The 27,832-nt window shown below is 41.3% G+C and overlaps 1 protein-coding gene across 2 annotated transcripts; it reads right to left on the bottom strand.

Annotated features, from left to right (window-relative positions):
- Positions 1 to 701: 701 nt before the first annotated feature.
- On the bottom strand, positions 702 to 27,039 carry MTCL3 (MTCL family member 3). Of its 2 annotated transcripts, none has more exons than XM_060753314.2 (7): positions 26,462 to 27,039; positions 20,141 to 20,971; positions 17,070 to 17,294; positions 13,106 to 13,264; positions 6,675 to 6,740; positions 3,960 to 5,135; positions 702 to 976 (listed from the first exon to the last, which is right to left on the bottom strand). In XM_060753314.2, exons 2-7 carry the CDS (start codon positions 20,930 to 20,932, stop codon positions 866 to 868), a joined length of 2,529 nt encoding a protein of 842 aa, XP_060609297.2. In that variant the 5' UTR covers positions 20,933 to 20,971; positions 26,462 to 27,039; the 3' UTR covers positions 702 to 865. The 2 variants fall into 2 exon arrangements, with proteins under 2 accessions (XP_060609297.2, XP_060609298.2); XM_060753315.2 differs by having other exon boundaries at positions 3,969 to 5,135.
- Positions 27,040 to 27,832: the final 793 nt, after the last annotated feature.

Below are 27,832 nucleotides of genomic sequence, written 5' to 3'. Positions count from 1 at the left end.
AACTACAGTAAAATCTTAAGGCAAGATAGTGAGAAATGGCTTATAGGCTTAGTACAAAAAATATATATCCAATAATAAATACAGAAGGATATCTGCTAAGTGACAACTGAGTGAAGTCATCACAATTTTGGTCAATTAAATTTGATATTTGCTCTGATAATTCTCATGTTTCCAGCCACTAAAGATAATATGCATTCACTACCAAGACAGCAATTTGGTTTTGGACTCAGCAGCTGTCAGTCGAAGTCAGACAAACTCCATGTTGCATTCCTCTTCAGTTCAAAGCTTCTGCTCTGAACTTTTCTATTTTTTACCTATAAAAAACACTGTGCACATGTGTGTTTCTGTGTGTGTATTGAAATGACTGTGATTATCTTCTCTCTGTGAATATGTGCATCTTTAGAAATATAGCTATATAGTTGTACTACTCACACTTTAATGAGCTCATAACTTCAATATTCTGCAGAGAAAATGCAGCATTTCTACTACACTTGATTTTGATCTTGTAAAAACAATATTAGCTGGAAATGTGTACCCTTGTTTTTATTCTGAATTTTCTAAAACTGAGAGAGAGAGAAAGGGGGAGGTGTTGGAATTAAAACAAAACGAATGAAGATGCTTACCTAGTATTTTTATTAGCAGAATTCTGATTCGGTTGTGGAGATCCTTGGAGTTTTCCCTTTTTTTGTTTTTGGCATCTAAGGATAGCTGATTTCCATTCTTTCAAATGAGTAGTCTTCAGTGTTTTTATAGCAGTGATTACTACAGAAACTATAGCTCTTGAACTTCTTATCTTGAGAGGATGGACAAAATGAAACAAACTGAAAATAATACTACAATGAATGGTAAAAACAATGAAAAAGATCTACAGCACAAAGAACAGCGTGAAAAGGAAGACAAGTTTAAATATTGTTGCGTAAGAAAGGGATGAAAATAATACAAGGATGAGAATAAGTAAAATGATAGGCTGGAACATCTGGGAAAGCAAATACAAAGACAAGATAATGCTATGTTAATGAAAGTGCAATTGCAATATTACAAGAGGAAAAACAGCAGCATTGCTTGGGTCTCAGATAACTGGAAATTTTAAAAGAAAAAAATGCGTCCTGTTTCTTGGGTTCTGGCAGTTTCTATGATTTAATTTTACTCTTCAGTTCATCTGTTTCATTTGGAGAAGCTAAGCAATACGATACTTGTAGAATATATGACTTACTAGGACAGTGTTTCTCAACCTTCCTAATGCTGTGACCCCTTAAGACAGTTCCTCATGTTGTGGTGACCCCACAACCATGATTTTTTTCCCGTTATGTCATAACTGTAATTTTGCTACTGTTATGAATTGTCATGGAAATATGTGATATGCAAGATGTATTTTCATTCACTGAACCAGAAATACCCAATATGCCCAAATTTAAATGCTGATGGGGTTGGGGGCGGGATTGATTTGGTCATTTGGGAGTTATAATTGCTGTCATTTATAGTTCACCTACAATCAAAGAGCATTCTGAACTCCACCAGCGATGGAATTGAACCAAATATGACACATTGAACTCCCATGACCAACAGAAAATACTGGAAGGGCTTGGTGGGCATTGACCTTGAGTTTTGAAGTTGTAGTTCACCTACATCCAGAGAGCAATGTGAACTCAAACAATGATAGATCTGGACCACATTTGGCACAAATACTCAATATGCCCAAATGCAAACACTGGTGAAGTTTGGGGAAAATAGACCTTGCCACTTGGAAGTTGTAGTTGCTAGGATTTATAGTTCACCTATAATCAAATAGCATTCTGAACTCCACCAACGATAGAACTGGGCCAAACTTCCCAGATAGAACCCCATGACCAACAGAAAATACTGTGTTTTCTGATGGTGACCCCTCTGATACCCACTTGTGACTCCCCCCAGGGGTCCCGACCCCCAGATTGAGAAACACTGTACTAAGAGAAAACAAAGCATGCAATTTTTGGGATAGTTTAAACAGCCCTCTCTTCTCCCACTGCACTACATTTGGAACATTTAGTAAACTAGAAACACATGCAGAAAACATTGCAGGATGTATACTGCATTTTCTGGACTGAACCATCTAATCATAATTCATAATGATCCTAACACTGTTACCAAGATCTGTGAATGGCCAAGACAGCAAAGACAAAAGAGTCCATGGCAACTTATATATAAAAGAGAATGGCTCTACAAATATTTCTTATTTTGATGCAAAGCATGTGAGAAAGTTCAAACTGAATTCCTCCACTGGATCACACCAAATTGTTATCCAGCCCCGTTCTTTAAAACATATTGTAAAGACTGAAGACAACTTTCCAAGTTGTCTCCCATTTCTATTGCTCAAAAGAAGACTGCTTCTGCTTCAAAGCCCAGTGAGAAACTTATCTCCAAAACTATGTGTGATCATTTTAAAATGCCACTACCACATCTCGAGGAAAGAAAAATCTCTGAGTTAACTACATGGTGCAGGCAAAAGTGACTCTTTTAGACTGCTTGGAGTTACCAATCTGTTTCTCTTGATTATTCAAGTTCCATCATTATTTAAGGAAGAAACTCTGCCAGAAAATAGGCTAGCTATATAATTTGAAAAACAAATTCTTATCAGCTAAGCCCAGTAAACAGGATTGTTTACCAGCAAGTGGTGGCTTTTTAAGGGTAGAGATATAATGCTGATGATTGAAGTACCCATATAGTACCAACAGCAAAACTCCTTACATTTTATGGCATACAGTTATGTGTAACCCAGCTATTTTTTTTAATTCAAAATTATTCAAACATTTCAATTGCCTATAACGATATCTGAGGCCATATGCTTCAGATTATGCCTTTCCTTATAATTATTTCTTGATTTCATTCTTTCTACCTTCTTGCGTTGATTACAAAGGACTCCGCCAAATATCTAGTTAACAATTTAAGAGGAATTTAATGTTTTTAATGTAGCAAGAACTGAAGGAGTAGAAATTCTCTTGCTCACAGATTCACACTCTGGAACAAACAGTAATACAATCTCTATCTGAACCCTCTTCTTATTAGACAGTGCTTCTTATTACACTGATATAATGATGATGAATTTGCAAAATATTTTTCTACTTTTCTTCTGCAGTTCCCTGGGCAATACATTTTTAATGGAGTGAAAACTCTTTTCAGTGAAAAATTGAGAGCTGCTACTACTCACCAGTACTGCATACTTGCTTTCCAGGTATAAATCAGTGGCAGTGCTAGAAAAAAGCCACGTGTATGCTCTGAATTTTAGTCTATAAACATTTGAGGTGCTGAATTGAGGTAGGTTTGTAGCACCATGGAGAGCTCATTGAAAGGGTAAGCTACAACCCAGAGGATTTTCCTCATTCCACTAACACTGAAGGTAACAGCAAACAATGGGTGAACAAGTCCAGAGGAAGCAAATGATGGTACCAAGGAAGAGGAATTATTGTCATTGCCTACTACTTATTTACAGAAATGCGAGTAAGCAGGTTGACAAAGCCAACATTACTACCTTTGCTGCTATGCTTACATCTTTCCCAACCCAAGAGAAAGGACAGACAAGCGAGCTGGTGTTCAATTGGAGCAGCAACCACGTGGCTTGGTAAAAGGTTTGGTACAAAGTTGTGTTTCATGTAGAGCTTGGAATATATTTTGGTACTGTGTCTTCAATAACTCTAACCAACATATAGTCCAAAAATGGTAATTATTCAAACCCTGGAAGAGCAGCCGTATTCAGCTATCCTAACTTCTAACATCAGCTCTGTTTAGCTATATGTCACATTGAATGGATATTAGAATTAAGTTGCAAATTATGGTTTAGAATGTTTAAAATTAAGCCTCAGAAATTTAAGACCTCACCCCACCCCTGCATATCATAAACCTTTTATGAAACTGTTGATACAATAGCCACAATTCATCTTGGGCTGAAACATTTTACCTAGATGGCTTGCTAAGTAAAAATCTACCTGACTCACTGACAAAGGTTCATCTGTAGTCTGATCCTCCGAAGACTTTGGAACTTCCAGTCTGTCAATGAAGGTCTGGAGCTCTTTCCTAAATGCCTTCATCTGAGCATTTATCCGATACAGTAGTTCATGTTCTCGTATCCTACTGCCATCATCTTCCTCATCCATAAGTCCAAAGAAGTCTCCATTGGCCACAAAAATTCTTGCCTCGCTTATGATGGTGCTGGTATCTGAAATCAGCCGATCTATCGTCTTTCCCAAGCGTTCTGCTTCACACCGGATGTCCTTCATTTGCTGCCGGTCTGTGAAGCTTTTCTGCCATCCTGCCGGGGGAGGGTAGAAAGATCTTGTGGGGGTCAAGCACCGTATATTGCGGACCTCCTCTGAGTCACTTTCTCCACCAATGGGCCCTTCCCTTTTGCGGTGTGGGGGACGTGAATCATCATCGCTTTCTTTTTTTCCTGCATCACTTTCAGCATCGCTGTCCCTGGGGCTGCCTCGGATCCCCAAGTGAGAAGCCAGATCATAACGCTGCATGTTGGACATCAGGATTTTGTTTTCATACTGAAGCTGCATGACTTTGCCACTGAGCTCATTGATCTGCATGCGTGCAGCTTTCAGCTCCTCTTGAAGGGCTTCAGTCTTGGCACTATCATGGTGTCTTGATGTGTCATGAGCCCCTGTCTTGTATTTGTACTTGTTCAGCTCTGCTGTAATGCGCTTGTTTTGTTCTTCTGCATCCGCCAAGTTTCTCCGCAGCAATTCAGTTTCATCCTCAACCAGCTGCAGATGCTGTCGTAACTCAGACAGAGATTCGTTCTGCTCTCCCATGAGAGGATTGGCTGTCCCTGAGAAATCTTCTCCTCTTAAGTCATCAAGTTCTGCCTTTAACCCCCTGTTTTCAACTTCCAGTTCCACAATTTTCCTACCCAGAATATTGGCTTCTTCCTCAACTAACCTCAGACGAAGCTTAAGTTCTGATTCTCTTGTGGTAGGAGGACCCCCGGCTTCCCCTTTTGGCAAAGGACTGTCCAGATCGCCATAAAAGGACCTATACTTCTGAAGCTCGTGTTCAAATCTGTCCTTCTCCTTGTCTATTTTGGCCATTTTTTTCCTCATCAGGGTAGCTTCTTCTTTAACAAACTGTAGCTGGCATTTCAGATCTTCACTGTCCTCCTTATAAAAGGAAAGAATATTTGATAGCAGCTTTAGATACAGTTTGAAAACATTTGATAATATTCAACAAAATGTGTAGAACAGAGACCCAAGGTGTTTCATGAGAGTATTCCCATCTATCTTAGTAGCACAAGTGTGATTCCTCTTGAAACCTAATAGCCTAACTCCACAGAGACTACATATATTATAATGATTGTGGGTGGCATTCCATTTTTGAAATACATTTGCTTCTAGCCTTTCGATGTGTGCTTGTGCAGGTGGGGACAAATTATTTTCCTCCTTCCTGCAATGATCAATACTTCTCTCAAACTGCAATCTTTCACTTTCTGTGACCTACAGTATCTCTACCAAAATACCTGTTTACTGGTGGAGAGAAAGGGGGGTAGTGATGGTGAAGTTTCCGACTTTGTGTCTATAGCAGTATGCATTGTGAAGAACTTTACCAAGGGCCCTCCTGAGGTCTTAGAGAACCTTATCATCACTCTGCATCTCATCACAGACACATAGTTGGAATGTTCTCTGCTGCTGTTCTGCACGCTCCACTGCATCTTGGTTGCGGGATAAAAGTGTGATCTAAATAATATAATAAAGATGATGATAATTATAATTGTCCAGTAAATGCCCATGTTGTGATGTGTGGAGAAGTACATTATGTTGGGTGATATGGATACATTAAAGGTAGGGTATGCCTGGAACTTTTCACTTTATCATTTGATGCAAGATCTGAATCCTTGTGCTGTAAATGATGATACCTTGGTAATGTTCAGCAAAATAATAGTACTGATTGAGTATCCCTTATCCAAAATGCTTGGGAGCCAAAATATTTTGATTTTTTAAGGTTTCGGAATATAGTACTTGTATTTTCATATATGCACAGGCCCCAAGTTGGAACAAAAAATAATTTAAGTTTCATATATACCTTATATAAATGGCCATGAAGGTAATTTTTATAATATCTTTAACATTTTGTGTAAATTGCAGTTATCCATGTGGACAATTTTGGATTTTGGAATATTTTGGAATTCCAGATACTATAGTAGTAGTAGTAGTAGTAGTAGTAAATAATAATAATAATAATAATAATAATAATAATTCCATTACTTCATTCCCAAGATAATACAGTAATGGAAATAAAAATCATAGTCTCTCACTACTAAATCAAAAGATTATAGATTCTAACAACTCCTCTACAATCAATGACCATAATATAAATAATAGCTGAAGGTAATAAAATAAAATTTAGGCATGGCACTGCATACCTGCCTAGCTAAGAGCACTGCTTTAGATGTTAACACACACTTAAATATTTGGGTTGTGGACTAGAAAATGGCTGATGTAGCACAGCCCTGGCTCCACCATAGCTGACTAGTGAACAACTTGCACCCATGACTGCAATTCTCATCATTCTTTACCACAGAATATGCTGACTAGAACTGTTGGAAGTTGCAGTCCTATAATATCTGGAGAACTACATGTTTTCTTCCTCCAGATTATAGAATGGTACCATAGCATAGCATAGACAGAATCATGTGAACTCACTTCAGTCTGTTGTGACTTTTTTTCTGATTTTTGCAGGTCTTTGCTTCCTCTTCTTTTCATTGACTGCTGGGAAAGATCAAATATGGTAAATATCTGTGTGAAAAGTGATCTACCAACCTGCCATTTAAAGAACATGAACATTTTTAGCCATTTAGTTGTTTAGTTGCTGGTGCTGCTGTTGCCCTGTCTTTCGGGGATGGAGGAAGAAAGAAAAGGAAAGAAAAAGAAAAAAGAACTGTGCTCTAGATAACAAATGATAATAATATATATCTTAAAAACAAAGTCTTAATTTAGGCAAACTATAAATGCCAGGAATATACGTAAACAATGTGTAAAATATATTTTAGCTTATTATTATTGGCCATGGTGCCTGGATGGTTCTGGGAAATTTAATCTGAAAAGTTATTTATAAGGTACATCTGGGGATGCTTTAAATATTAAAAATATTTCACAAGGAGACAAAACAAAAACCTTCCCAGACACAAACGGGCCAAATAATGCATTTAATTGCAATCAGGATTTTGTACAAAACTGTTGAAATAACTGAGCCAAGGCGAAAAAAACCCCCGAAGCAATCATCTTCAACTTTTATGTGCAGGAAGCAATCATGTTCAAATTTTATACACAAGACTTCTCAGATGAAACATTAAGATCTCCCAGGCGAAAAATAAACAAACAAATAAAACTGAAATAGCACAAGTTGATTGAATATTTAGACAAATCAGGCATTCAAGACAAGGAATTAACAATTTCAGCTAGAATTCTATGGAGCATTATTCCAGCACAACTTTGGTGGTGGGTCTACACTATGTAAGAACTGCAGTTTGACATGACTTTAACTACTATGGTGCAATGATATAGGATCATGGGATTTGTAGTTTGGTGAGGCACCAGAACCTTTGGCAGAGAAGGCTACATACCTTGTAAAACTACCACACCTAGGATTCCATAGCACCGAGTCAAGGCAACTAAAGTGCTGTCAAACTGCATTGATCTACAGTGTAGATGCACCCTGGGTTACATTTATAATTTTGATTTTTTTAATATATTTGCCTAAGAAGATACAGAGAATGGTACATTGTAAGCTGAGACACAAGCTTACCACAAGAAAGGACTGCTGGACATGCCCACGGTCAAAATAATTATCTCTTGCTCCCACCACACGATTGGTTTTGCTTTTGTGTTTATCAAATAAATGGTTAGTTGTGCCCTGAGATTGGCAGTTGCGTGGGTTCACGCTGGAAATTAGGATGGAACACAATCTAGCTGCCCTGAGAGCTACAACAATTATCCCCAATTAATATAGACTCACTGTCTTAATGAGAAGTTGATAATGTGATATTTAAATAAATTACTATTTGGAACTTAAAGAGTGCATGTAAGCCTAAATTTCCATTTATTTATTTTTGTCGTGTCAGGAGCAACCTCTCCTGTTGTGAGAGAATTGGCCGTCTGCAAGGACGTTGCCCAGGGGACGCCTGGATGATTTTTGATGTTTTATCATCCTTGTGGGAGGCTTCTCTCATGTTCCCGCATGAGGAGCTGGAGCTAATAGAGGGAGCTCATCCGCCTCTCTCCGGATTCGAACCTGCGACCTGTCGGTCTTCAGTCCTGCTCGCACAGTGCTTTAACCCACTGCGCCACCGGGGGTTCCTAAATTTCCATGACATTCACTGTCAGTTATGCTTTAAACTTACGCTATCTAAATTTAGGTATCAATAAAAGTTGCCCAGACAGTGTGTCTTTAATGTGACACTTATATGGTATTTCAATATTCTCTATTTGACAGGTATATCTATTTTATGTTTCATAGGAACTGAATAAAATGTACGGAGAGAGAGTGCTTTCCAGATTCTAAGGGCTGTTTTAAATTTTAGTGAATGGCTCCACCGAGAGGTATCCGAACAATCAGTTGTAAGCAGGAAGCAATATCTGACCCCACACAAGTACAAATACAGCCACAACTTCTGACAACTGACTCATGTGAGTGGGCAGATGAGAACTTTGCCCCTTGTACACATGCAAATTGCTATTAGAGAAGAACCAGCAGCTACAGCTCTGGATTCACTTAATTGGAACTTGGATCATTTCAAGATGTTAACTTTTGGAACCATTTAGTGCAAAATGAATCAAACCTTTGAAGGCCCCTACCAGATTTATCTGTAGCAGGTTCTGGAGACCAAAGTTCAAATCCTTGCTCTGCTATGAAAATTCATGGAGCAATCTTGGGCAAATCACACTCTCTCAGCTTCAGAGGAAGGCTTGTGATAGGTTTGCCTTAGGATTGCCATAAATTGAAGGCACACAATAACAACAATCCTAAGATGTATGGTGGCTCCAGAGAGCTGTAGTGGTAAAACCACGTTTTGCAGCAGTTTTCAATCATTTGTGGGAAACAAAGGAGCATCAAGGCCCAAAAAAGCAACAATTTTTGATAGCACTGGGAACATTTGAGACTTCATGAACTGAAAATTGAGACATGCACAGATCTTGTCATAAAACCATGTGATTGTTTTGCCTTAGGGTTGACCTAAGTCAAAAACAACTAAAATGCACATAGCTCCCAATTAGATTACAGTAATGTGCTGATCTACACAAACAAGGCTTTGTGTAGATCGGTAAACAGAGGGCAGCTCACATCTACAAGATTTAAACAATGATATTGTTGATTTCTCTTTTTCCATCTCTGTTTTAGTGCACACACGGAAACAGCTGGTGCCTTCCAGATATATCCCAGCCCAATACCTCTGGAAGACACCAAGCTGAGGCATGTGGCATTAAAATATTGCTGGGCCATGGCAAATTAGTGGAAATTGGCAGCTGTTTCCATTCTAGGTTCTTGATACAAACGCACTTGGATACTGGAAATGTACCTTGGCTCTGTTGGCCTCTGTAAACCTTTCTATACTTTTAATGCATTTTAGTTGTTTAGATTTTATTGTGTTGTGTTTGATGATATTCATTATGTTTATTTCAGTGCTTATTTTTGGCTAGCTATTATAAGTTTATATTGATGTTGTTTGACTTTTTAAAATTTGGTCTGTCTGCCTGGTTTTTATTATGCCATTGAATGTTTGCCACTTTTTGTTTGGAAATCGCCTTGAGTCTCCAAGGGAGATAAGCCAGGCTATAAATAAAGTTTTATTATTATACTATTATTATTGATAATAATCTTACCTTGAGAAACAAAAGTGAATTTTGAAAGGAAATAGGGTTGCCTGGTTGAGTATAGGACAGCATTCCTGTAGCTTTAATTGCTAACAGATCATGGATCAGAAAGAGGTACAGTTCTGTCAGGTGGAACTATACCATTTCTTGTACTTCACCTCACAAAACCTTTTTTTTTTTGGGCTGTGGTAGCCCTGCACCAGCTATGTATTTGCCAATGGAAAGCAGGGGGGCATAAAGAAGTGTTCAGTTGTGTTTCTAAAGGTGAAAGCACAAAACTGATGGGCACCTTCTCTGTCCTCCCTCTGCTGTTCACTGGAAATCTTGGTGGATAGCAGCAGCTGAAAGGTGTAGTTTGGGAGGTAGGGGGGAATCTTCATAATGGAACTTTATGGTACCTTTTCTTGAACTTTGGGCCCCAATATTGGAGGGAAACATAATAATAATAGTAATAATAATCATCATAATCATAATCCAGGACATGATAGCTATCAAAGGTACAAGAACCCAGTCCTACACACAACTTAGTATCCTAAAGGAATGTCTAAGGCCCAGTGGTTCTCAACCTGTGTGTCCTCAGGTGTTTTGGCCTACATCTTCCAAAAATCCCAGCCAGCTTACCAGATGTTAAGATTTCTGGGAGATGAAGGTGAAAACATCTGGGGACCCGCAAGTGTAGAACCACAGGTCTAAGCAACTGAATTTTGACATCTTCAAGACAACCTTTCTTTGTAGCATGGAATGGACTCCAGCCAAAGTGCACCTTTGTATCAGCAATATCTTAGAATTTCTAAATTTAATCAGAAATATGATGTTCCTGCTAAAATGGCACTCCAGTAATGTTTAAGAGTTAACTTGAATTAATGACCTTGTTGGATATATTTTTACATTGACTTTGTAGTTTGAAGTTGAGAAAAAGGAAGGGAGATAATCTGTTTGTACAGATTTTCTTTCTTTCTTTTTTTTTGCTCTGCACTATATAACATCTGGGAGCCTTGCTTCCACTGGTCTTTTCTTGTAGGAATGCAGTCAAAGGCAGTGATGATTTGATTTGATTGTGGTCAGAGGATAGTCTTAATATCATTTTGTGGGGAAGCAGAAACTACAAAAGTGCTGGTCTTGGCCTATAAAGCCCTATATGGTTGTAATCCAACATACCAATCTGAATGTATCTCTCTATGATCTACAAGAGCTTTTATATCAGCTGGGGAGGCCCTGCTCTCCATCCCAACCTCTTCGCTAGCGCGATTGGCTGGTATGAGAGTCAGGGCCTTCTCAGTAGTGGACCCTCGACTGTGGAACTCCCTCCCCAGTGACAGCAGGCAAGCCCATCCTTCCTGGTTTTTAGAAAGAGACTTAAGACCTAGCTTTTTACATAGGTGTTTGGTGAATAGGAAACTATGGAATGAGACTTTAACAGCTTGAAAAATGGACTATGAATTTTGGAAAACGATTTGGGAATGAGATCATGACTCAGCATTTTATATGTGGTTTTTAATCTGTTTTGATAGATTGTTATGAGTTTTAATTGTTCATATGCATAGATCGTTTATATTTTTATGAGATTGTTTACCTGTGCGGCACTGAATTTTTGCCGGATTTGTCAGCCGCCTTGAGTCTCCTTTCAGATCAAGGAAGGTGGGGTATAAATGAAATAAATGAGTAAATACAATTGGCTGAAAAGAGAGATTGGAGTCCATTGGTGAAAGGGTAGGAATGCTTCCCTGCTAAGCCATTTGCCATCCATCTAGGTTATGCTATAGCATAACTGTATGTCAGTGGAAGAATTCTTGGAGAGACCTGGAACTAGAAACTTGACATAGTGGTCAGGGTATCAAGACTGATCTCATTCTACAGAAACCTGAGGCATTGGAAGTCAGGGGTGATATGTGACATGATAGTCTGAATTGTGACTTGGATGATCCCACCAGAATTGTGAAGATGCAACATTGTAACAAGAATCATAGAATCACAGAATATTAAAGTTAGAAGACACCACATGGGCCATCTAGTCCAATCCCCTGCCATGCAGAAAAGTGGCCCTTTGGAGTTCTGTGTATACTGAGCACATCAGTGGAAATGGAAATTCATCTAGGACTCAGGGGTGAAGTGAGGATTCTTAAAGAGCATATCTACTGTGCTAGATTATGGCTAAGAAGCCTAAATGGAAGAAATGGTCCATGGACTGTAGAGCAAAACAATACCTCTGGGAAGAAAAAAACTTCCTTAGAGATAACAGTGCTAGATAAGTGATGGTAAAGAAATGATAAAGTGCTGAGGAAGGGTATTGACTGTTGACTATTTGCTATCTCTGCACTGGGAAATATAAAACAAAGAGCTGAACAACTAAGCAAAATTTATTCAGCTGCTTGTCCACTTCATGGAAATCATAAAAATCAAACAATGGTGATTCAACAGTGAATTAATGAGTGAATACTGACATTTCCTAAATTAAGATTCTGAATACATGTCATGCTTTCAGTAGGCTTCTAGAAGCACCCAGAACCCTATTTGTATCATCAGGACAAAATATGGATGAGGCTTTGTATTTTATTAGAAATTTCCATTTACAACTTGAGTAGTTACTCTGAATAATGTTAAGAGTTTCTCCTCTCTTAAAGCATAGGTGCTGGTAATAACAAACTTCACATCAGAAGAAACATATGCTGCACAGTGTAAATCCAATGTCAGACTTGTTTGAAAAAAGCTAGGCACAAGGTAACTAAAGAAATTACTGGGGGAAAAAAGACTTATTGGAATTATTCTTCAGATGTTGTTATGCCTAACCAAAGGTTAAGAATGACAGAAACCATTATCGAGAGTTTTGTCAAAACAAGAACAAATAATGGAAGTCAACAGCTGTCAAGTGCATTAATCCACAAGCCAAAGGGTAATTCAAAAGCTGGATTTCATGAATTTACAGGATGACGGGAAAAGATCCAGAATTGCTAGTCTGCATTCTATTTAATTAAAACAATCACAGTATGTAAGACCAGAAGCTAGCTTCTTCGTATTTCAAACACTGTCTTCTCAAATATGCTTACAGTTTATCAAAATAATTTATTTATTTATTTGATGCATTTATTAAAATGATGTTCCCCTTTTCAGTAATGGAGCTATTTGACTCATTTTAGAATCTCTATGGTTCAAAGTTCTGACATCTTCTGCCACGATGAACACTAGTTCCTACTTCAACAGTGGCATTCTGTTTGGAGAAAGGAAACCTGACAACATCCCACAATTCCCCCAAAGCAAACACTCACCTCTTTCAACTTGTCAAGTTCATTCTGCAGAGCCTGCTTAGCAATCTCTACTTCTATTAATTGTTGTCGTAACTTGTCATTTTCATCTTCTGTGGTAGTGCGTTTTTCTTCCACGTTTTCCAACTCATTGTGAAGTCTCACTGAAACATCCTTTGCCACCTAAAAGGAACAATATTTTGAACATTTAGAAAAACAACACAGGGACTTAGGATGCTACCTTATAATGAGTGAGACCATTTATATATCTATCCCTATATTCTTAGCAGTATCTTAAATCTCATTCATAGTCTCAACTAGAATATATAAAACAAGATATAATCCTAACCAACAAACAGACCTACACTTGAAAGCTTGCTTTGTTTTCTGATAGAAATATCTTCACATTAAGATTATAGTTGGCACTGTAATTGACTGATTAACCAAACAGCCTCCAAACCCAGTGAAAGGGGGTAGCACTAGCAAGAATTTGCCCAGATGTTTCAAGTGTATTTTGTTCTGTCATTTCAAACTATTTCAACTTCCCTTAATGTGTAGCACACATAATCTAGCAGCAAAAGTGAAAGGTTGATAGCTAAAAAGCAGTATTGCTGACCCTGTGCATTCACATTCACAATGACTAGTATTCTATTCATAGTACATGAAGGTATAAGTCCATTTATACCTGTGTAGGTCTCCCTTCCTGTTAGCAGCTGATATTCTCTCCCACCTTCTCTCACAACCAAAGACAATGGATCAGTTAGCCACTGCATATTTCCATAGCCATCTTTGGGGGAACTGCAGAATATCTCTGCAGATGAAGTAATCATCTTGCATCTGGGTACAGTGACTTAGCCAGATGCTTTTTTGGCCTTCCCTCCTCCTACTCCTCATCCACCCTGGAATGAGTGGACACTTTTAGGATAGTGTCACTTGCAGCAATATTACAACAATATGCTGTACCATACTGAATCCCAGCCAATCTCTTCAGATTTCCAGTTGGAGATGCAAGAGAAAGTCTACTGTCAGACGTTCAGCTTTTTGCTGACACTAGTGCATATCTGCCCCATAGTAAAAGATGAGGAGCCATTTCTTCTGCCCAAGAAGGGAAACTGGAGCAAAATGAGGAGAGTAGTGAGGCAAATGAATAACCTCTATCTCATGAAGTGTTATCTCTGTTCTGAAGAAAAAGAAAAGTGAGTGGAAATCAGTCCAGTTCCTCTCTTTGGCACATTTGCAGCCTTGGAAGGGGACTTTGCCATTCCCACCTTTTCTTCCAAAAGAGGGAGTTTCTAAATCATTGCTCCAAGGACCTTATGTGTGAAGAGACACCCAAAGGTTCTTTCAACACAGGCATTGGCCCTGGACACTTCAGCAGATTATCACAGATCCTCATATTAAATGGCTGGGACACATCAACAGAAGTATTATGTATCTTGCCAACAGTTATCTAGCTTCAGGGAGCTCTGGTATAACCATTTTTTTTTAAAAAAGTAAGGAATGAGATTCCATTCTAAAAGGCAGATCTATAGATCTAATTATCCCTCATATTCACAGCCATTTATTAACATCCAGCTAGCAATTATAACACTCTAAATAATTTCTGGTTATATTCATAGCATCATCAGATTCACATTTTCTCAAAAGTAAGTTCTGATTTTAATGATATGTATACAGAAGTACTTAGGTCAGAATTACAACAATTCAAAAGCAAAACAAAAACACAAAACAAAACAAAACAAAAGCTTCTGCCAGCAAGCAAGCCGGAACTTGTTATTTACCAGAAAAGACCAAGTGAGTGACTCACTGCCTCTTACAGGAACTGCAATTATCTATGAAGAATTTATAATGAAGCAAAATATTATTTAACTACATAACATGAACCCTGTAATACCTTTCATAAAATATATACTGTCACAAAAAAAACCCAAAAAACAGTAGGTGTCTGTCAGTGGGCAGTGAATTGATGACAGGTTTTAGTCCGGATTTTAAAGGAACTATTCAAGGCACTGAATTTATTTTATGGACATTGGTCAGCATTTTTATAACTGTGATAAAATATAATCTAAAATCTAGAACAACTGCCCCTCAATACTAACATGTCACTGATATGGGACAAAATTTCTTATTTAAGAAAATTACAAAAACAAAATTGGAGGAAAAACAGCATATAATAATAAGGCCTAGATTTTTGTTTCTTCTTCTGTACTTAGGCACATTGCTATTCTCTTCACTTAAAAGTACTCCACGATTTAGCTCTACATTTTCATATCTCTCAACTGGGAAACACTGGAAGATAAGCTTTCTTAGAGTCATAGGATAATAGAGTTGGAAGAGACCACATGGGCCATCTAGTCCAATCCACTGCCATACAGGAAAAGCACAATCCAAGTACCCTTGATAGATGGCTGTCCAGCCTCTGTTTAAAAGCTTCCAAGGAAGGAGCTTCCACCACACTGAGTTCCCCTGCTGAACAGCTCTTACAGTCAGGAGGTTCTTCCTAATGTTCAGGTGGAATCTTTTTTCCTGTAATTACTCCGAGTCCTAGTTTCCAGGGCAGGAGAAAACAAGCCTGCTCCCTCTCCCTTATAACATCCTTTCACATAGTTATGCATGGCCATCATGTCTCCTCTCAACCTTCTCTTCTGCAGGCTAAACATCCCCAGCTCTTTAAGCTGCTCCTCATAGGGCATGGTCTCCAGATCTTTGATCATTTTAGTTGCCCTCCTCTGGACATCTACCAGCTTGTCAATATCCCTCTTGAATTGGGTTGCCCAGAAATAGACACAATCTTCCAGGTGAGAACTAACCAAAGCAGAATAGACAGGCACCATGACTTCCCTCAATCTAGACACTATACTCCTTTTGATGCAGCCCAAAATCCCATTGGCTTTTAAAGATGCTGCATCACACTTTTGGCTCAAGTGCAACTTGTTGTTCATGAAGACTCCAAGATCTTTTTCACAAAGACTGTTGTCGGGCCAGGTGTCACCCATCCTTTATCTGTGCATGTCATTTTTTTCTGCCTAAATGTAGTACCTTACATTTGTCCTTTTTGAAATGTATTTTGTTACGTTTTGGCCCAGCTTTCTACTCTGTTGAAGTATTTTTAATTCTGATCACATCCTCTGGAAAATTAGTTATCCTTCCAAATTTGGTGTCATCTGCAAACTTGATAAACATGTCCTCTAAACCTTTATCTAAGTCATTAGATGTTTTCCACCCTTAATTGAGACCTTTAAAATAACTAGAAAGCGAATTCACAGGCTATATTATATTTTGGCTATATGGCCTTTACAAAGCCATAAATAGTTTTATACAGAGCACAGCAATAAAAAGTATCAAGGCTAAAGAGCTTAAAGTGCCAGTGAACTTGCTGTCTAGTGATTTGAAAGGGGAAAATTAAGGATGGGAAATATTTAGTCCTCCAGATGTTTTAGACTACCACACTCATAGTTCCTTGCCACTGGGTATGTTGGTGGAGTTGTCTGAGAGATAGAAATAACCACACCTCAAGAATAAAACTTCCCCAATCCAGGATACACAACTGTATGAGTGCTATCTCAAAATGAGGGCTGAAAATGAGACTAAGCCGTTGCAATTCCCCTTCCAAAGCTACAGGGCAAATAATGTATCAAGCGATCTTACCTTTCCATTTAGAGATGCAGAGCCAGCCTTAGAAAAAGGAGCCACAAAGTGGAGTCCACAATATGAGAGTGTGGAGAAGAGCAAACCACAGACCACCTATTACAATGCAGTCTGACCCTGTCACATGTACAATGGGGGACCTTCTTATATCAGAGGCACTCCAAGTGGCCAGCTACTGGTCAAAGGACATTTAGTATAATTTCAAGTTTGTAAACTTTGTGTTTTTTAAATACATTATAACCGTACCCTCAATTCCCTTCTGATATGATAAATACATAAATTTAGAAATCCAGGTACACAGTGCTCCCATAGCTATTTGCCAATTTTGACCTTGTAGTACCTTCAAATCCTGCTCCAAGCTACGCAGAAGTTCTCCATCAATCTCTCCGGTCTCTGCATAACGAAGCCTCTTGCGCTCTGCTTTGCGAAGACGATACTGAAGGATCCTGCAGTTTTTGTTGGCTCTCTCCAACTCATGGCGCATTTCCTGTAGCTGGCAGGCATCTTCTTCAAAGAAACTGTCTCTCATTTCATCCATCTCTGTTCTTAGCTCATCTATCTCATTCTGGTATCCAGTGGGAAAGAAGTGAAAACACACACCAGATAAATGTTAGTTCAAATGGATGGAGAAAAGCAAAGTAGGACACAAAATAGACACATCAGCAACAACTTTAAACACCAACCAGCCCACCTGATCTCTTTCACATGCTGACACACAACAAGCATCCTGGCAACACAGTGACACGTACCTCACAGCTATCATGGGCACCAAAATGAAATACATGCTTTACAATTCTTAAGGTACCATGGGGATTTAACAGGGTATTGGAGTTCTCCTTTTATCATCATAGTCAAATGAATGAGGGTCTGCAACTCCTTACTATTTTACTACCCATTGGAATGGGCAACTATATTTTTAGAGAGATCTAGAACTTGATCTACTGTGTTGAAACACCAATTCATTGCATTATTGGTTTTGTGTTCATTACGTTCTTCGAAGGCAAATTTTTAAAAGGTTATTAAGACAATGTTATAATATGGCCAATAATATCCATAAAAGGTCCTTAAAGAGAAACTTGTGAGGAATAATACCTAGAAAGCATTATTCCTCACAAAAAGACACTCCACTCTTCATTGTTAAATTGCTTTTGAAATGAGACTTTGTTGCACTCTTGATGTCCACCCTGTCCTACCATAACTAGTTACAGATGTCTTGCTTGAAACCCATCCTCTCCAAGTCTCAAACACCTTTCTTAATGGACTTGAACTGTGTCCACACAACTTTATAGGCTGGAGCAGGGAGGCCCTCTTGATGTCACAGGATGGCATCTGCCCAGGAGACAGGGCAGCAGAAACCCACTGCAGCAACACTCCCTTCTGGTGCTGTTGGCACAGAGTGTTGCCAAGGTGGAGGACTAAAAAAATCATATTATTTCCTTAAAACAAGAACAGCAATAAGGAAGAATAAAGAAATTGCTTAAGAGAAGAAGTTAGCAGGTTGACAATAATATTTTTGTCCAATGCCTTTAAGGTGAAAGGTGCAGTCCATTTTAACATCTATTTTTAATTGTAATTATTGTTTTTAAATGGTGAAGGGTAGGAGGAGTTGATTTCAATGGGTGGCATAAGTCATGTACTGGAAAATTACTGACTTTGCAAACAATATAATAATAACAACGTATTGTCGAGGGCTTTCATAGCTGGAATCACTGGGTTGCTGTGAGTTTTCTGGGCTGTCTGGCCATGTTTCACCCACATCTATGGCAGGCATCCTCAGAGGTTGTGAGGTCTGTTGGAAACTAGGCAAGTGAGGTTTATATATCTGTGGAATAATGTCCAGGGTGGGAGAAAGAACTCTTGACTGCTTGAGGCAGACAACATTCACACTTGTCTGCTTGTCTCCCACCCTGGACCTTCCACAGATATATAAACTTGGATGTTCCCACATGCCTTCAAATAATAGTTCAATTACTGATCAAGTCTGCCTAGCCCTCATCTTTTGGTAGGACCTCCAGCACTTTATTCCCAGCCCCTGGCCTTACAGTTTAGGTTGCACTAACCCTGTCCTGCCCTATTAGTCTCAAATCTGCACCTACCCACTTTCCGTGGCCGTTGGTCGCTTGCTGTTTGGTTATGTTTTATGATGCCTTAGATTTTATTGGTTTTATTGTTTTAATATTGTTGATTGTTACATGTTTTAATTGTGTTATTTTGCAACCTTGTTTATATTGGGCTTGGTCCCCCGTAAGCTACTCTGAGTCCCTTTGGGGAGATGGAGGCAGGTTATAAAAATAAAGTTATTAGAGTCTTGCTTATCCAACAAAAATGGGCCGGCAGAATGTTGGATAAGCAAAAATCTTAATAAGGAGGGATTAAGGAAAAGCCTACTAAACATCAAATTATGTTATGATTTTACAAATTAAGCACCAAAATCATGTTTTACAACAAATCAACAGAAAAAGCAGTTCAATAGACAGTAACATTATGTAGTAATTAATGTATTTGCAAATTTAGCACCAAAATAGACAAGGGTTCTTTTTTCTCCCTGGATATTATTCTGGGTGGGAGACAGACTAGAACGTTGAATGAGTAAAGGTTGGATAAGTGAGACTCTACTGTATTAATATTATTATTATTATAAACCCCACTTGCCTAGTTTCCAATAGACCTCACAGCCCCTGAGGATGCCTGCTGTAGATGTGGCTGAAATGTCAGGAGAGAATACTGCTGAACATGGCCACACACCCCAGAAAAATAACAGCAACCCAATATAATGATGCATTATGTTTCTCGGGGGGGGGGGGGTTACAGTAGACTCTCGGTTAACCAGAACTCAAGGAATCAGAACTCTTAAGCAACCGGCAAAAGAAAATTGAAGAAATAATATTTTAAATAAAAATTATGAATAAAATCAACTGATATTTAGTTACATTTATCTTTTATTTGCTTTTACACTACTGCATTCCAATCTTAATATCAATAATACAGAGGTTATGGTATGGTATAGTATGGGGTTCGGTAGGCATGGGACAACTTGGGCCCTCCAGGTGTTTTGGACTTCAACTCCCACCATTCCTAACAGCCTCAGGCCCTTTCCTTTTCCCCCTCAGCCGCCTAAGCAGGAAGGGGCCTGAGGCTGTTAGGAATGGTGGGAGTTGAAGTCCAAAACACCCAGAGGTCCTAAGTTTGTCCAGGTCTGGGATATAATATTAGCTAGGCCTATTTAAACTACATTTATTGGAGGCATCTACCAATCCCCTTGGCTGCTGGTTGACCAAGAATTTTCTGTGTATAGATCGAAAAGAAGGGCAAATAGGTCTTTGTTTCCTCTCAAAGGGCTCCCGGATGAAGAGGACCAAGGGCTCTGGCCCTCTTCATCCAAGGCTTGATCCCCCCCCCCCCTCTGCTCACCTTGAGGGCCTCGTTCTCCTCCCACAGCTTCTCCACCTCGTCCTGCAGCTCCTGCTGCTGCGCGGCGCTCAGGGCGCCTCCGAGGGCCTTGCCCTGCCCGTTGGCCTCTGGGCTGCCTGCCATCGGGGCCGCCGGCGTGGGGAGCGGGGCCTGGGCCTGCTCCTCCGCCCGGGTGCCATCCCCTGGCTGCCCTCCGTGGCTTTGCATCTGGGCGGCCGCCGCCAAGCCCTTCCGGAGGTGGAACTGGATGAGCTCACTTTGCAGGCATCCTTCCTTCCAGTAGCCGCCCCCCGTCGCGGGCAGCGCCCGGCCTTTCCCGGGGCCGCCGGCAGGTGGCGCAGTTGGGCCTTGGGCCCCGGCTCGGCCCTGGGATTGGCTGTCCCGCTCCCTCTCCGCGTCTCGCTTGTCGGGATTGGCTTTGGGGGCGCCGCTGGTTCCGGCCTGGACCAAAGGTTCAGCACCATCCCCGGCCTGGACAGCTCCCGAGGGCGCCGCAGGGGGCGGCTTCTCTGCTCCTCCTCCAGCTGCTGCTGCTGCCTTAGCCCGGCTGCCTTTGGACTGCTGCTGCTGCTGCTGCTGCTGCTGGGCCTGGCGGGCGGAGCTTGCCTTGGAGGCCGGGGAGGGCTGCCTCGCGTGCGGGTCTCTGGGTCTGCCCGGCGAAGAGGCGCGGTGCTGCTGCTGCTGCTTGCTTCGGGGGCTGCTGCTGCTGCTGCTGCTTCCCTCCGGGAGGAGTCGGGAGGCGGCCGGAGGAGGAGCCCCCCCGGGAGAACCGCCGCTGGGCGCCTGGCTCATGGCTGAGGGAAGCAAGGTCCCATGCCTCTTCACGGGGCTCTGGGAGAAAAAGAAAGAAGGGGGAGGGAAGCGAAGGGCGCCCCAGGGATGGGGCCGGTCAAAGGCAAAGAGAGGGAGGGAGGGAGGAACATAGACACACAGAGAGACAGAGGCGAGGGGAAGGAGAGAGAGATAACAATGAGCTCCACCGAACAATGGGAGGTTGATGTATTGTCCAAGGCTTGCATGGCCGGAATCACTGAGTTATTGAGTTTTCCGAACAGTATGGCCATGTTCCAGAAGCATTCTCTCCTGACGTTTCGCCTGCATCTATGGCAGGCATCCTCAGAGGTTGACCTCCCAACTTCTGAGGATGCCTGCCATAGATGCAGGCAAAACTCACAACAACCCAATGGGAAATGTATTGTCGAAGGCTTTCATGGCCAGAATCACTGTGTTGTTGGGAGTTTTCCGAGCTATATGGCCATGTTCCAAAAGCATTATCTCCTGATGTTTCGCCTGCATCTATGGCAGGCATCCTTAGAGGTTGAGCTCCCAACTTCTGAGGGTGCCTGCCATAGATGCAGGCAAAACGTCAGGAGAGAATGCTTCTGGAACATGGCCATACTGCACGGAAAACTCACAACAACCCAATAGGAAATGTATTGTCGAAGGCTTCCATGGCCAGAATCACTGGGTTGTTGTGAGTTTTCTGGGCTATATGGTCATGTTCCAGAAGCATTCTCTCCTGATGTTTCACCTGCATCTGTGGCAGGCATCCTCAGAGGTTGACTTCTCATCCTCAGTGGTTGACCTCCCAACCTCTGAGGATGCTTGCCATAGATGCAAGTGAAATGTCAGGAGGGAATGCTTCTGGAACATGGCCATACAGCTCAGAAAACTCACAAAAACCCAATGGGAGTTTTTCCAAACCACTCCACGAGGTTGGCTAATGGTGCATCAGATGTAGAAGTGAACTGCCTCTATAAGGAGTTCTTCACCCATGCATTTCTTGACCCATTTACTCCTGAGCAATGGATCCATCAATTTGGGGGTCTTATCCTCACCATGTCCTGGAAAGTGGACACCCTGCATTCAGCCCACTTCCTTTATGTTTCAAGTCACTTTACACCAATTTCCCTATAACTCTGCACCTGCCAGAGGCAAAATTCAAGAATATAACAGATAGCAAACAATTGTGGAAAGTCCAATTTAGCAACTCTGGCACCCTCCAAAGGCTTGCAGGAACTACTGTCAAAATATAAACATACACAAAAAGAACAGCAACATCACAAAGTGGTCGGAGGTTCTCATCTGACTTTGGAAAATTTTGTTTTTAATTTAAACTGTGTTGGTGTAATAATAATAATAATAATAATAATAATAAGTTTCTAGACCACCCCCTCTCCCAAAAGGGACTCAGAGTGGATTACACACAGAGACAGGCAAACATCCAATGTCTGTCTATAAAAGTACAAACACATCAGAAATCATGCAAAATAATGCACGATCGCAATAATAAACTTATAATGAAAAGATTAAACATTGAAATGGAAACTAAGTAGCAATAAACCAATAAGACAGTAAACTAACACACAAGTAAACATTGAACATATACCATTAAAAGCAGTTAAAATTGCATTGAAAAATGGCTAACACTGGTGTTTATTTAAAAGTATCATAGCTGCCATATAGTGCAAATGGATTAGCCAGGAATCCAGTGAATTAAAGTGTCCTAGGGTGGCTTTCCAGTCTATTTAAAAGAGGGATTGCTGCCCTTGGTAGTTAATGCAGCCACACACACATTTATAACAACTGGGACCAGTTTCACCACTATGATTCCATCCTTGTGGTTTCTAGTTTGCTGAAGTGGCTACAGTTCTCCCCTGGAGAGCTCTGATCAAATTCCCTTGTACTACACTTCCCAAAACAGGGAAGACAGGAAGTGAGAACTCAAGGTATATCTAGGAAGCTGTAGTTCATGGGTGGTTCATCAGAGCCATCTAGCAGAGAATCCCAGGATTTCAGAGGAAGGATCCTGAGAAATCAAAAGCAGAATCAGATGGTTATAATTAATAAGAATAAGAATAATAACTTTATTTTTGTACCCCGCCTCTATCTCCCGCAAGGGACTCGGGGCGGCCTACATGGGGACAAGTCCAAGATTCAACATAGTTAAAATATAACAACAATTTTAAAAAAAATATAAAACAACCACAGAATATAATACATAGCGAACATCTAGCAACCTTCATTGGTTTGAATATTGCACTGATTGTGGGTACACTGAACCTTTTTGAGATAGAATACAGAGAATCTTGATGGGTTAATCCCCCTCCCCCCCAAAGCAGGTTTGGAGGCCACATGTGACAATAAGGGACATGTTCCCCAAATACAATTGATTTGACAACTCTCATCAGCCCTCTCCAGCATAGCAATGGTGAGGGATGAAAGCCCAAGAACAGTTAGTTAGACATTCTCTCTTCCACTTTTCACATCTTGGAAAAGTTTGTTCAAAGGAGATTTGCCATTTTCCTCATCTGAGGTTGGAGGGTGTGACTTGCCCAGTGAGTTTCCACAGCAAGCAGGGGTTCAAAACCTGGCTTCCAGAGTTCAATACTCCTCTACACCATATTGGTTCTTTGTGTGTGACAGTGTTGCTGCTCTGTACCTTCTGGCATATGGAGACCCTAAGGCAAACCAATTGTGGGATTTTTCTTGGCAGAATTTGTTCAGAGGAGTTTGCCTTTGCCTTCATCTGAGGCTGAGAAAGTGTGATCTGCCCTGTGTCATTCATTCATTCATTCATTCATTCATTCATCACTGTGGCTGAGCAGGAATTGAAATCCTAGTTTCCAAATATTCTAATCCAACCTTCAAGCCACTTCCACTGTGTTAATTCTCTCATGCATATTCGTACATATGGTAAAATGATCCTCTCTACCCAAAGTCTTTCTGAACTCAGAAATGTATGATTTTACTACACCCTATTAATCTCAACATCATTTCATCTAATGTGTAAGATACTGTCTATACTATATGTGTGTGCACTCATAGTTAACTCATGCAGACAAACTCAATTGGCATTGGCTAACAATAACACAATATATGCTAAAATACGCAAGATGGTGACATTATTTGTGTATGTGCCAACACTGCGGAGCCTTTGTCTCATAAAAATCATGGCTGAATAAAAATCTGATTTTAGATAAACTACTGAAAGCACCAAACATCATAAACTTATTACAGTGCAGTCAGAGACAACTATGTATGAGTCATCACATTGGGAGGGGTGTGTCAGAAGAAGGGACAATAGAGCCATCAGTAGACCCACATCTATTAGCAAAGCTGACAGCATGGAGAAGAAGTGCAGCTCTGCATATTCCTTTTAAAAGTAACTCCCTCCAAAGTTAAATAATCCCCAAGGAAGTCTATCAGAGACTGCAGTCTAAAGGGCTTCATAGCTACTTCTCAGCATTATTGGTTGCTCACCTCACTGAAAGTGACTCAAATGTCACTTTTACTTGCAAGCTTTTACAATGACAGACTTTAAATCAGACATCCAAGCTTGTTTTATGAAAAAGAAACTTAAAGGGGGGGGGGCATATTCCCCACAAAAGCTTTTCAAATGCAAGCATTTGGGGATTTACATTCTTTCCAACTCTGGCTTATAAGTAACACTCCCACCCTCCCACTTCAATAAACCCCAGCATTGTCAGCCTTAAGGATGAATACAGTTTGACACCACTTGAAATGCTATGGCTCAGTGCTGTGTTATCCTGGGAGTTGTAGTTTGGTGAGGCATCAGCACTATTTGGCAGAGAAGGCTGAAAACCTTTTAAAACTACAACTCCCAGGATTCCAAAGCATTGAGCCATGGAAGTTCAAGTGGTTTCAAACTGCATTCATTCTATAGTGCAGATCAGGTATAGGCAAACCCAGGCGAGTGGGGTGGATGCGGCCCCCTGGGCTCGTTTCTCAGGCCCTCCTCTCTCTCTCTCTCACTATCCTATCCTTCCTTCCTTCTCTCTTTCCTTCCTCCTTCCTTTCCTCTTTCTCCTTTCCGTCCACCTTTTCATCCTCCCTTCTCTCTTTCCTTCTTTCCCTCTCTCCTTCCCTTCCACCCTTTTGTTCTTCCTTCCTTCTCTTTTCTCTTTCCTTCCTCCTCCCCTCCCTCCCCTCCCTCTTTCTTCTTCCATCCTTCCCTTCCACCCTTTCGTCCTTGCTTCCTTCCCTCTCTCTCCTTCCTTATTTATTATTTATTAACTTCATTTCTATCCCGCCTTTCTCAACCCCGAAGGGAACTCAAAGCAGCTTACAAATCCGGCAAAAATTCAGTTCTGCACAGGTAAACAATAAAACACATCTCATTAAAATATAAAACAATCTAAACATATAGATTCCTTCCCTTTTGTCTTTCCTTCCTTCTCTCTTCCCTTTCACTCTTTTGTTCTTCCTTCTTTCCCCTCTCCCTCTTCCTCCTTCCTTCATTCCTGCCTTCTATTTCATCTTTCCTTCCTTCTCTCTTTTGTTTATCCTTCCCTTCCTTCTTTTCTTCCCTTTCACCCTTTCCTTCTTCCTTCTTTCCCTCTCTCTCTCCTTCTCTTTTTTCTTCCTTTCTTCTCTTTCATCTTTCCTTCTTTCTTTCTTCCCTTTATCCTTCCCTTCCTTCCATCCTTTTCTTCCTCCCTCCTTCCCTTCCCCCCTTTTGTCTGTCTTTCCTTCTCTCTTTTCTTCATCCTTTCTTCCCTTCCTTCCTCTTTTCCATCACTGAGAAGCCAGTCCTCCTAGCAAGGAGTACTAGCATGTGTCCCCCCAAGTTAGAAAGTTTGCCCCTGCCTGGTGTAGATGCACCCTTACACAGACCATTCACATCAGTGCGTTTTGACAGTTATAGTTACACTTCAGCGCACCTCCTCCCAGAAAAGGGTCACTGCCAAAGGTGACCCCTTGGAGGCCCCCATTTCCACATCTAGCATGTGTTGACTACCAGGCAGTGAACACCAACCATCCAAGGGGCGCTGCAAGTGACACATCTCCATCTTTCTCTTTTTCTTTCATTGTCTCTCTCACTTTTGCCCTCTCTTTTCATGGACTGAATAATGTTCAAAGAAATCTTAGAATCATAGAGTTGGAAGAGACCTCGTGGGCGATCCAGTCCAACCCCTTGCCAAGAAGCAGGAAAATCGCATTCCAAGCACCCCACATGGTGCACAACATGGTGGAGAGGGCATTGGCAGACCCAGGGAGACTCTCTGCCGGGTTTCCCAATGACAGACAAGCTGTCAAGGGCGGGGGGGGGGGGGGAGACTGAGACACAAAAGGGAGACACGCACCATCACTATAGCTTGGCTTTCTATGAGAATCATCCTATATTCATCCTCGAGTTACTTTTATGTCTAGTTTTGTTTCCAATGCGTTGAAGCCCTTCCTCTCTTCAATTGGCTTTTGTCCACAGCGCCAAGAAGCGCTTCTTTGGACGCCTTGCCCCATCAAACAACCCAGAACTTGTTTCACTTGGGTCGAAAGAATGGGTGCCGGGTCTCTTACCTTAGCGTTTATTTTTCCGGGCTGGAGGAAGAACCGCTTCCACGCGAGGAAGGACCAATGTCGGAGGGAGGGAGAGGGAGGGAGGAGAAAACCACGGCCTGGAGCACACGAGTGGGTGCGCGCGCGCGCTCGCGAGTGTAGTAGAAGGTGGAGAAAGGATGGAGGGATGGATGGAAGGAGGGAGGGAGGGAAGGAGGGAGGGAGGCAAACGATGCGGAGGAAATGAAAGCTTCCCAGAGCCACGCCTAAGCTCTACGCCCTTGGCAAGGAGGAGGAGGAGGAGGAGGAGAGCGCACAGCCCAAGGCAGGGGCCACTTTCCCTTCGAAATCCGGTCTGGAAAAAGGGAAAGGGAGGCGATCGATGGATGGACGGACCCTAATCAAATATTTCTCCTCCTCGGAAGCGAGGCCTGTGTCCAACTGGAGAGGATGCGCTCCGCTTTCTTTGTTTTTTTGGTTTGTTTGTGTGCGTGCCCTCCCTCCTTCCCAAGCTGCGTCGGGATGGCAATGGGCCTCTCCTTTGTTCCTGGGCTGCCTGCCTTTGAGGTGCCTTTCAGTCCCCGGGAAACCAGGGAGGGAGGGAGGGAGGGAGCGAGGAGGAGGAGGAGGCAAAGCCACCCAGACAAAGACCCGCCGCCTCCGCCGCCTCCGCCGCCTGCCAATGGGTTCCTTCCCTTTTCTGGGGGATTTAAAGAAAGGCTGCCCCCAAGGTCCCCTAAAACTGCTACATGTGCTGTAGCGATCTCTTCTTTTAAAAGATACTCAAAACTTAAAAAAATTCCTTCCTACCTCTAAGGCAGAGTTTCTCAACCTGCGGGTCAGGAGGGGTGTCAAAAGGGTCGCCAAAGACCATCAGAAAACACAGCATTTTTTGTTGGTCCTGGGAGTTCTGTGTGCCAAGTTTGGTTCAATTCCATCATTCGTGGAGTTTAGAATGCTCTTTGATTGTAGGTGAACTATAAATTCCAGCAACGACAACTCCCAAATGTCTATTTTCTCCAAACTCCATAAAGTTTTATATATATCCCGCTCCCTTTCCCCAAAGGGACTCAGAGTGGCTTACAACAAAGAAAATAGAAACAAATAATAATAAATGCAGACACTGTCAAAAATAACTCAATAACAGGAAAATAAGCAAGGCAAACACAAAACATAGTAAATATAACTCAAAAAATGGGTAGCTGATCATTTTGCACCAGGAAAATAAATACTAGATATCTGATTAATCAAACTGGCGGCAGGTAATTTATCCCCCCTGAAAAACAGTTTAGCTTAGGGCAGTGTTACTTATATGTAGAGGGTGGCTGAGTATATGTACACTTGTGCTTTTGTGTGTACATGTCTTCAGGTCGCCTGTCGACTTCTGGCAAC

The sequence above is a fragment of the Anolis sagrei genome, chromosome 1 (assembly GCF_037176765.1).
Source record: "Anolis sagrei isolate rAnoSag1 chromosome 1, rAnoSag1.mat, whole genome shotgun sequence".
In the NCBI taxonomy this organism is placed as follows: Eukaryota; Metazoa; Chordata; class Lepidosauria; order Squamata; family Dactyloidae; genus Anolis; species Anolis sagrei.
This window is presented reverse-complemented; position numbering and strand designations above follow the sequence as displayed.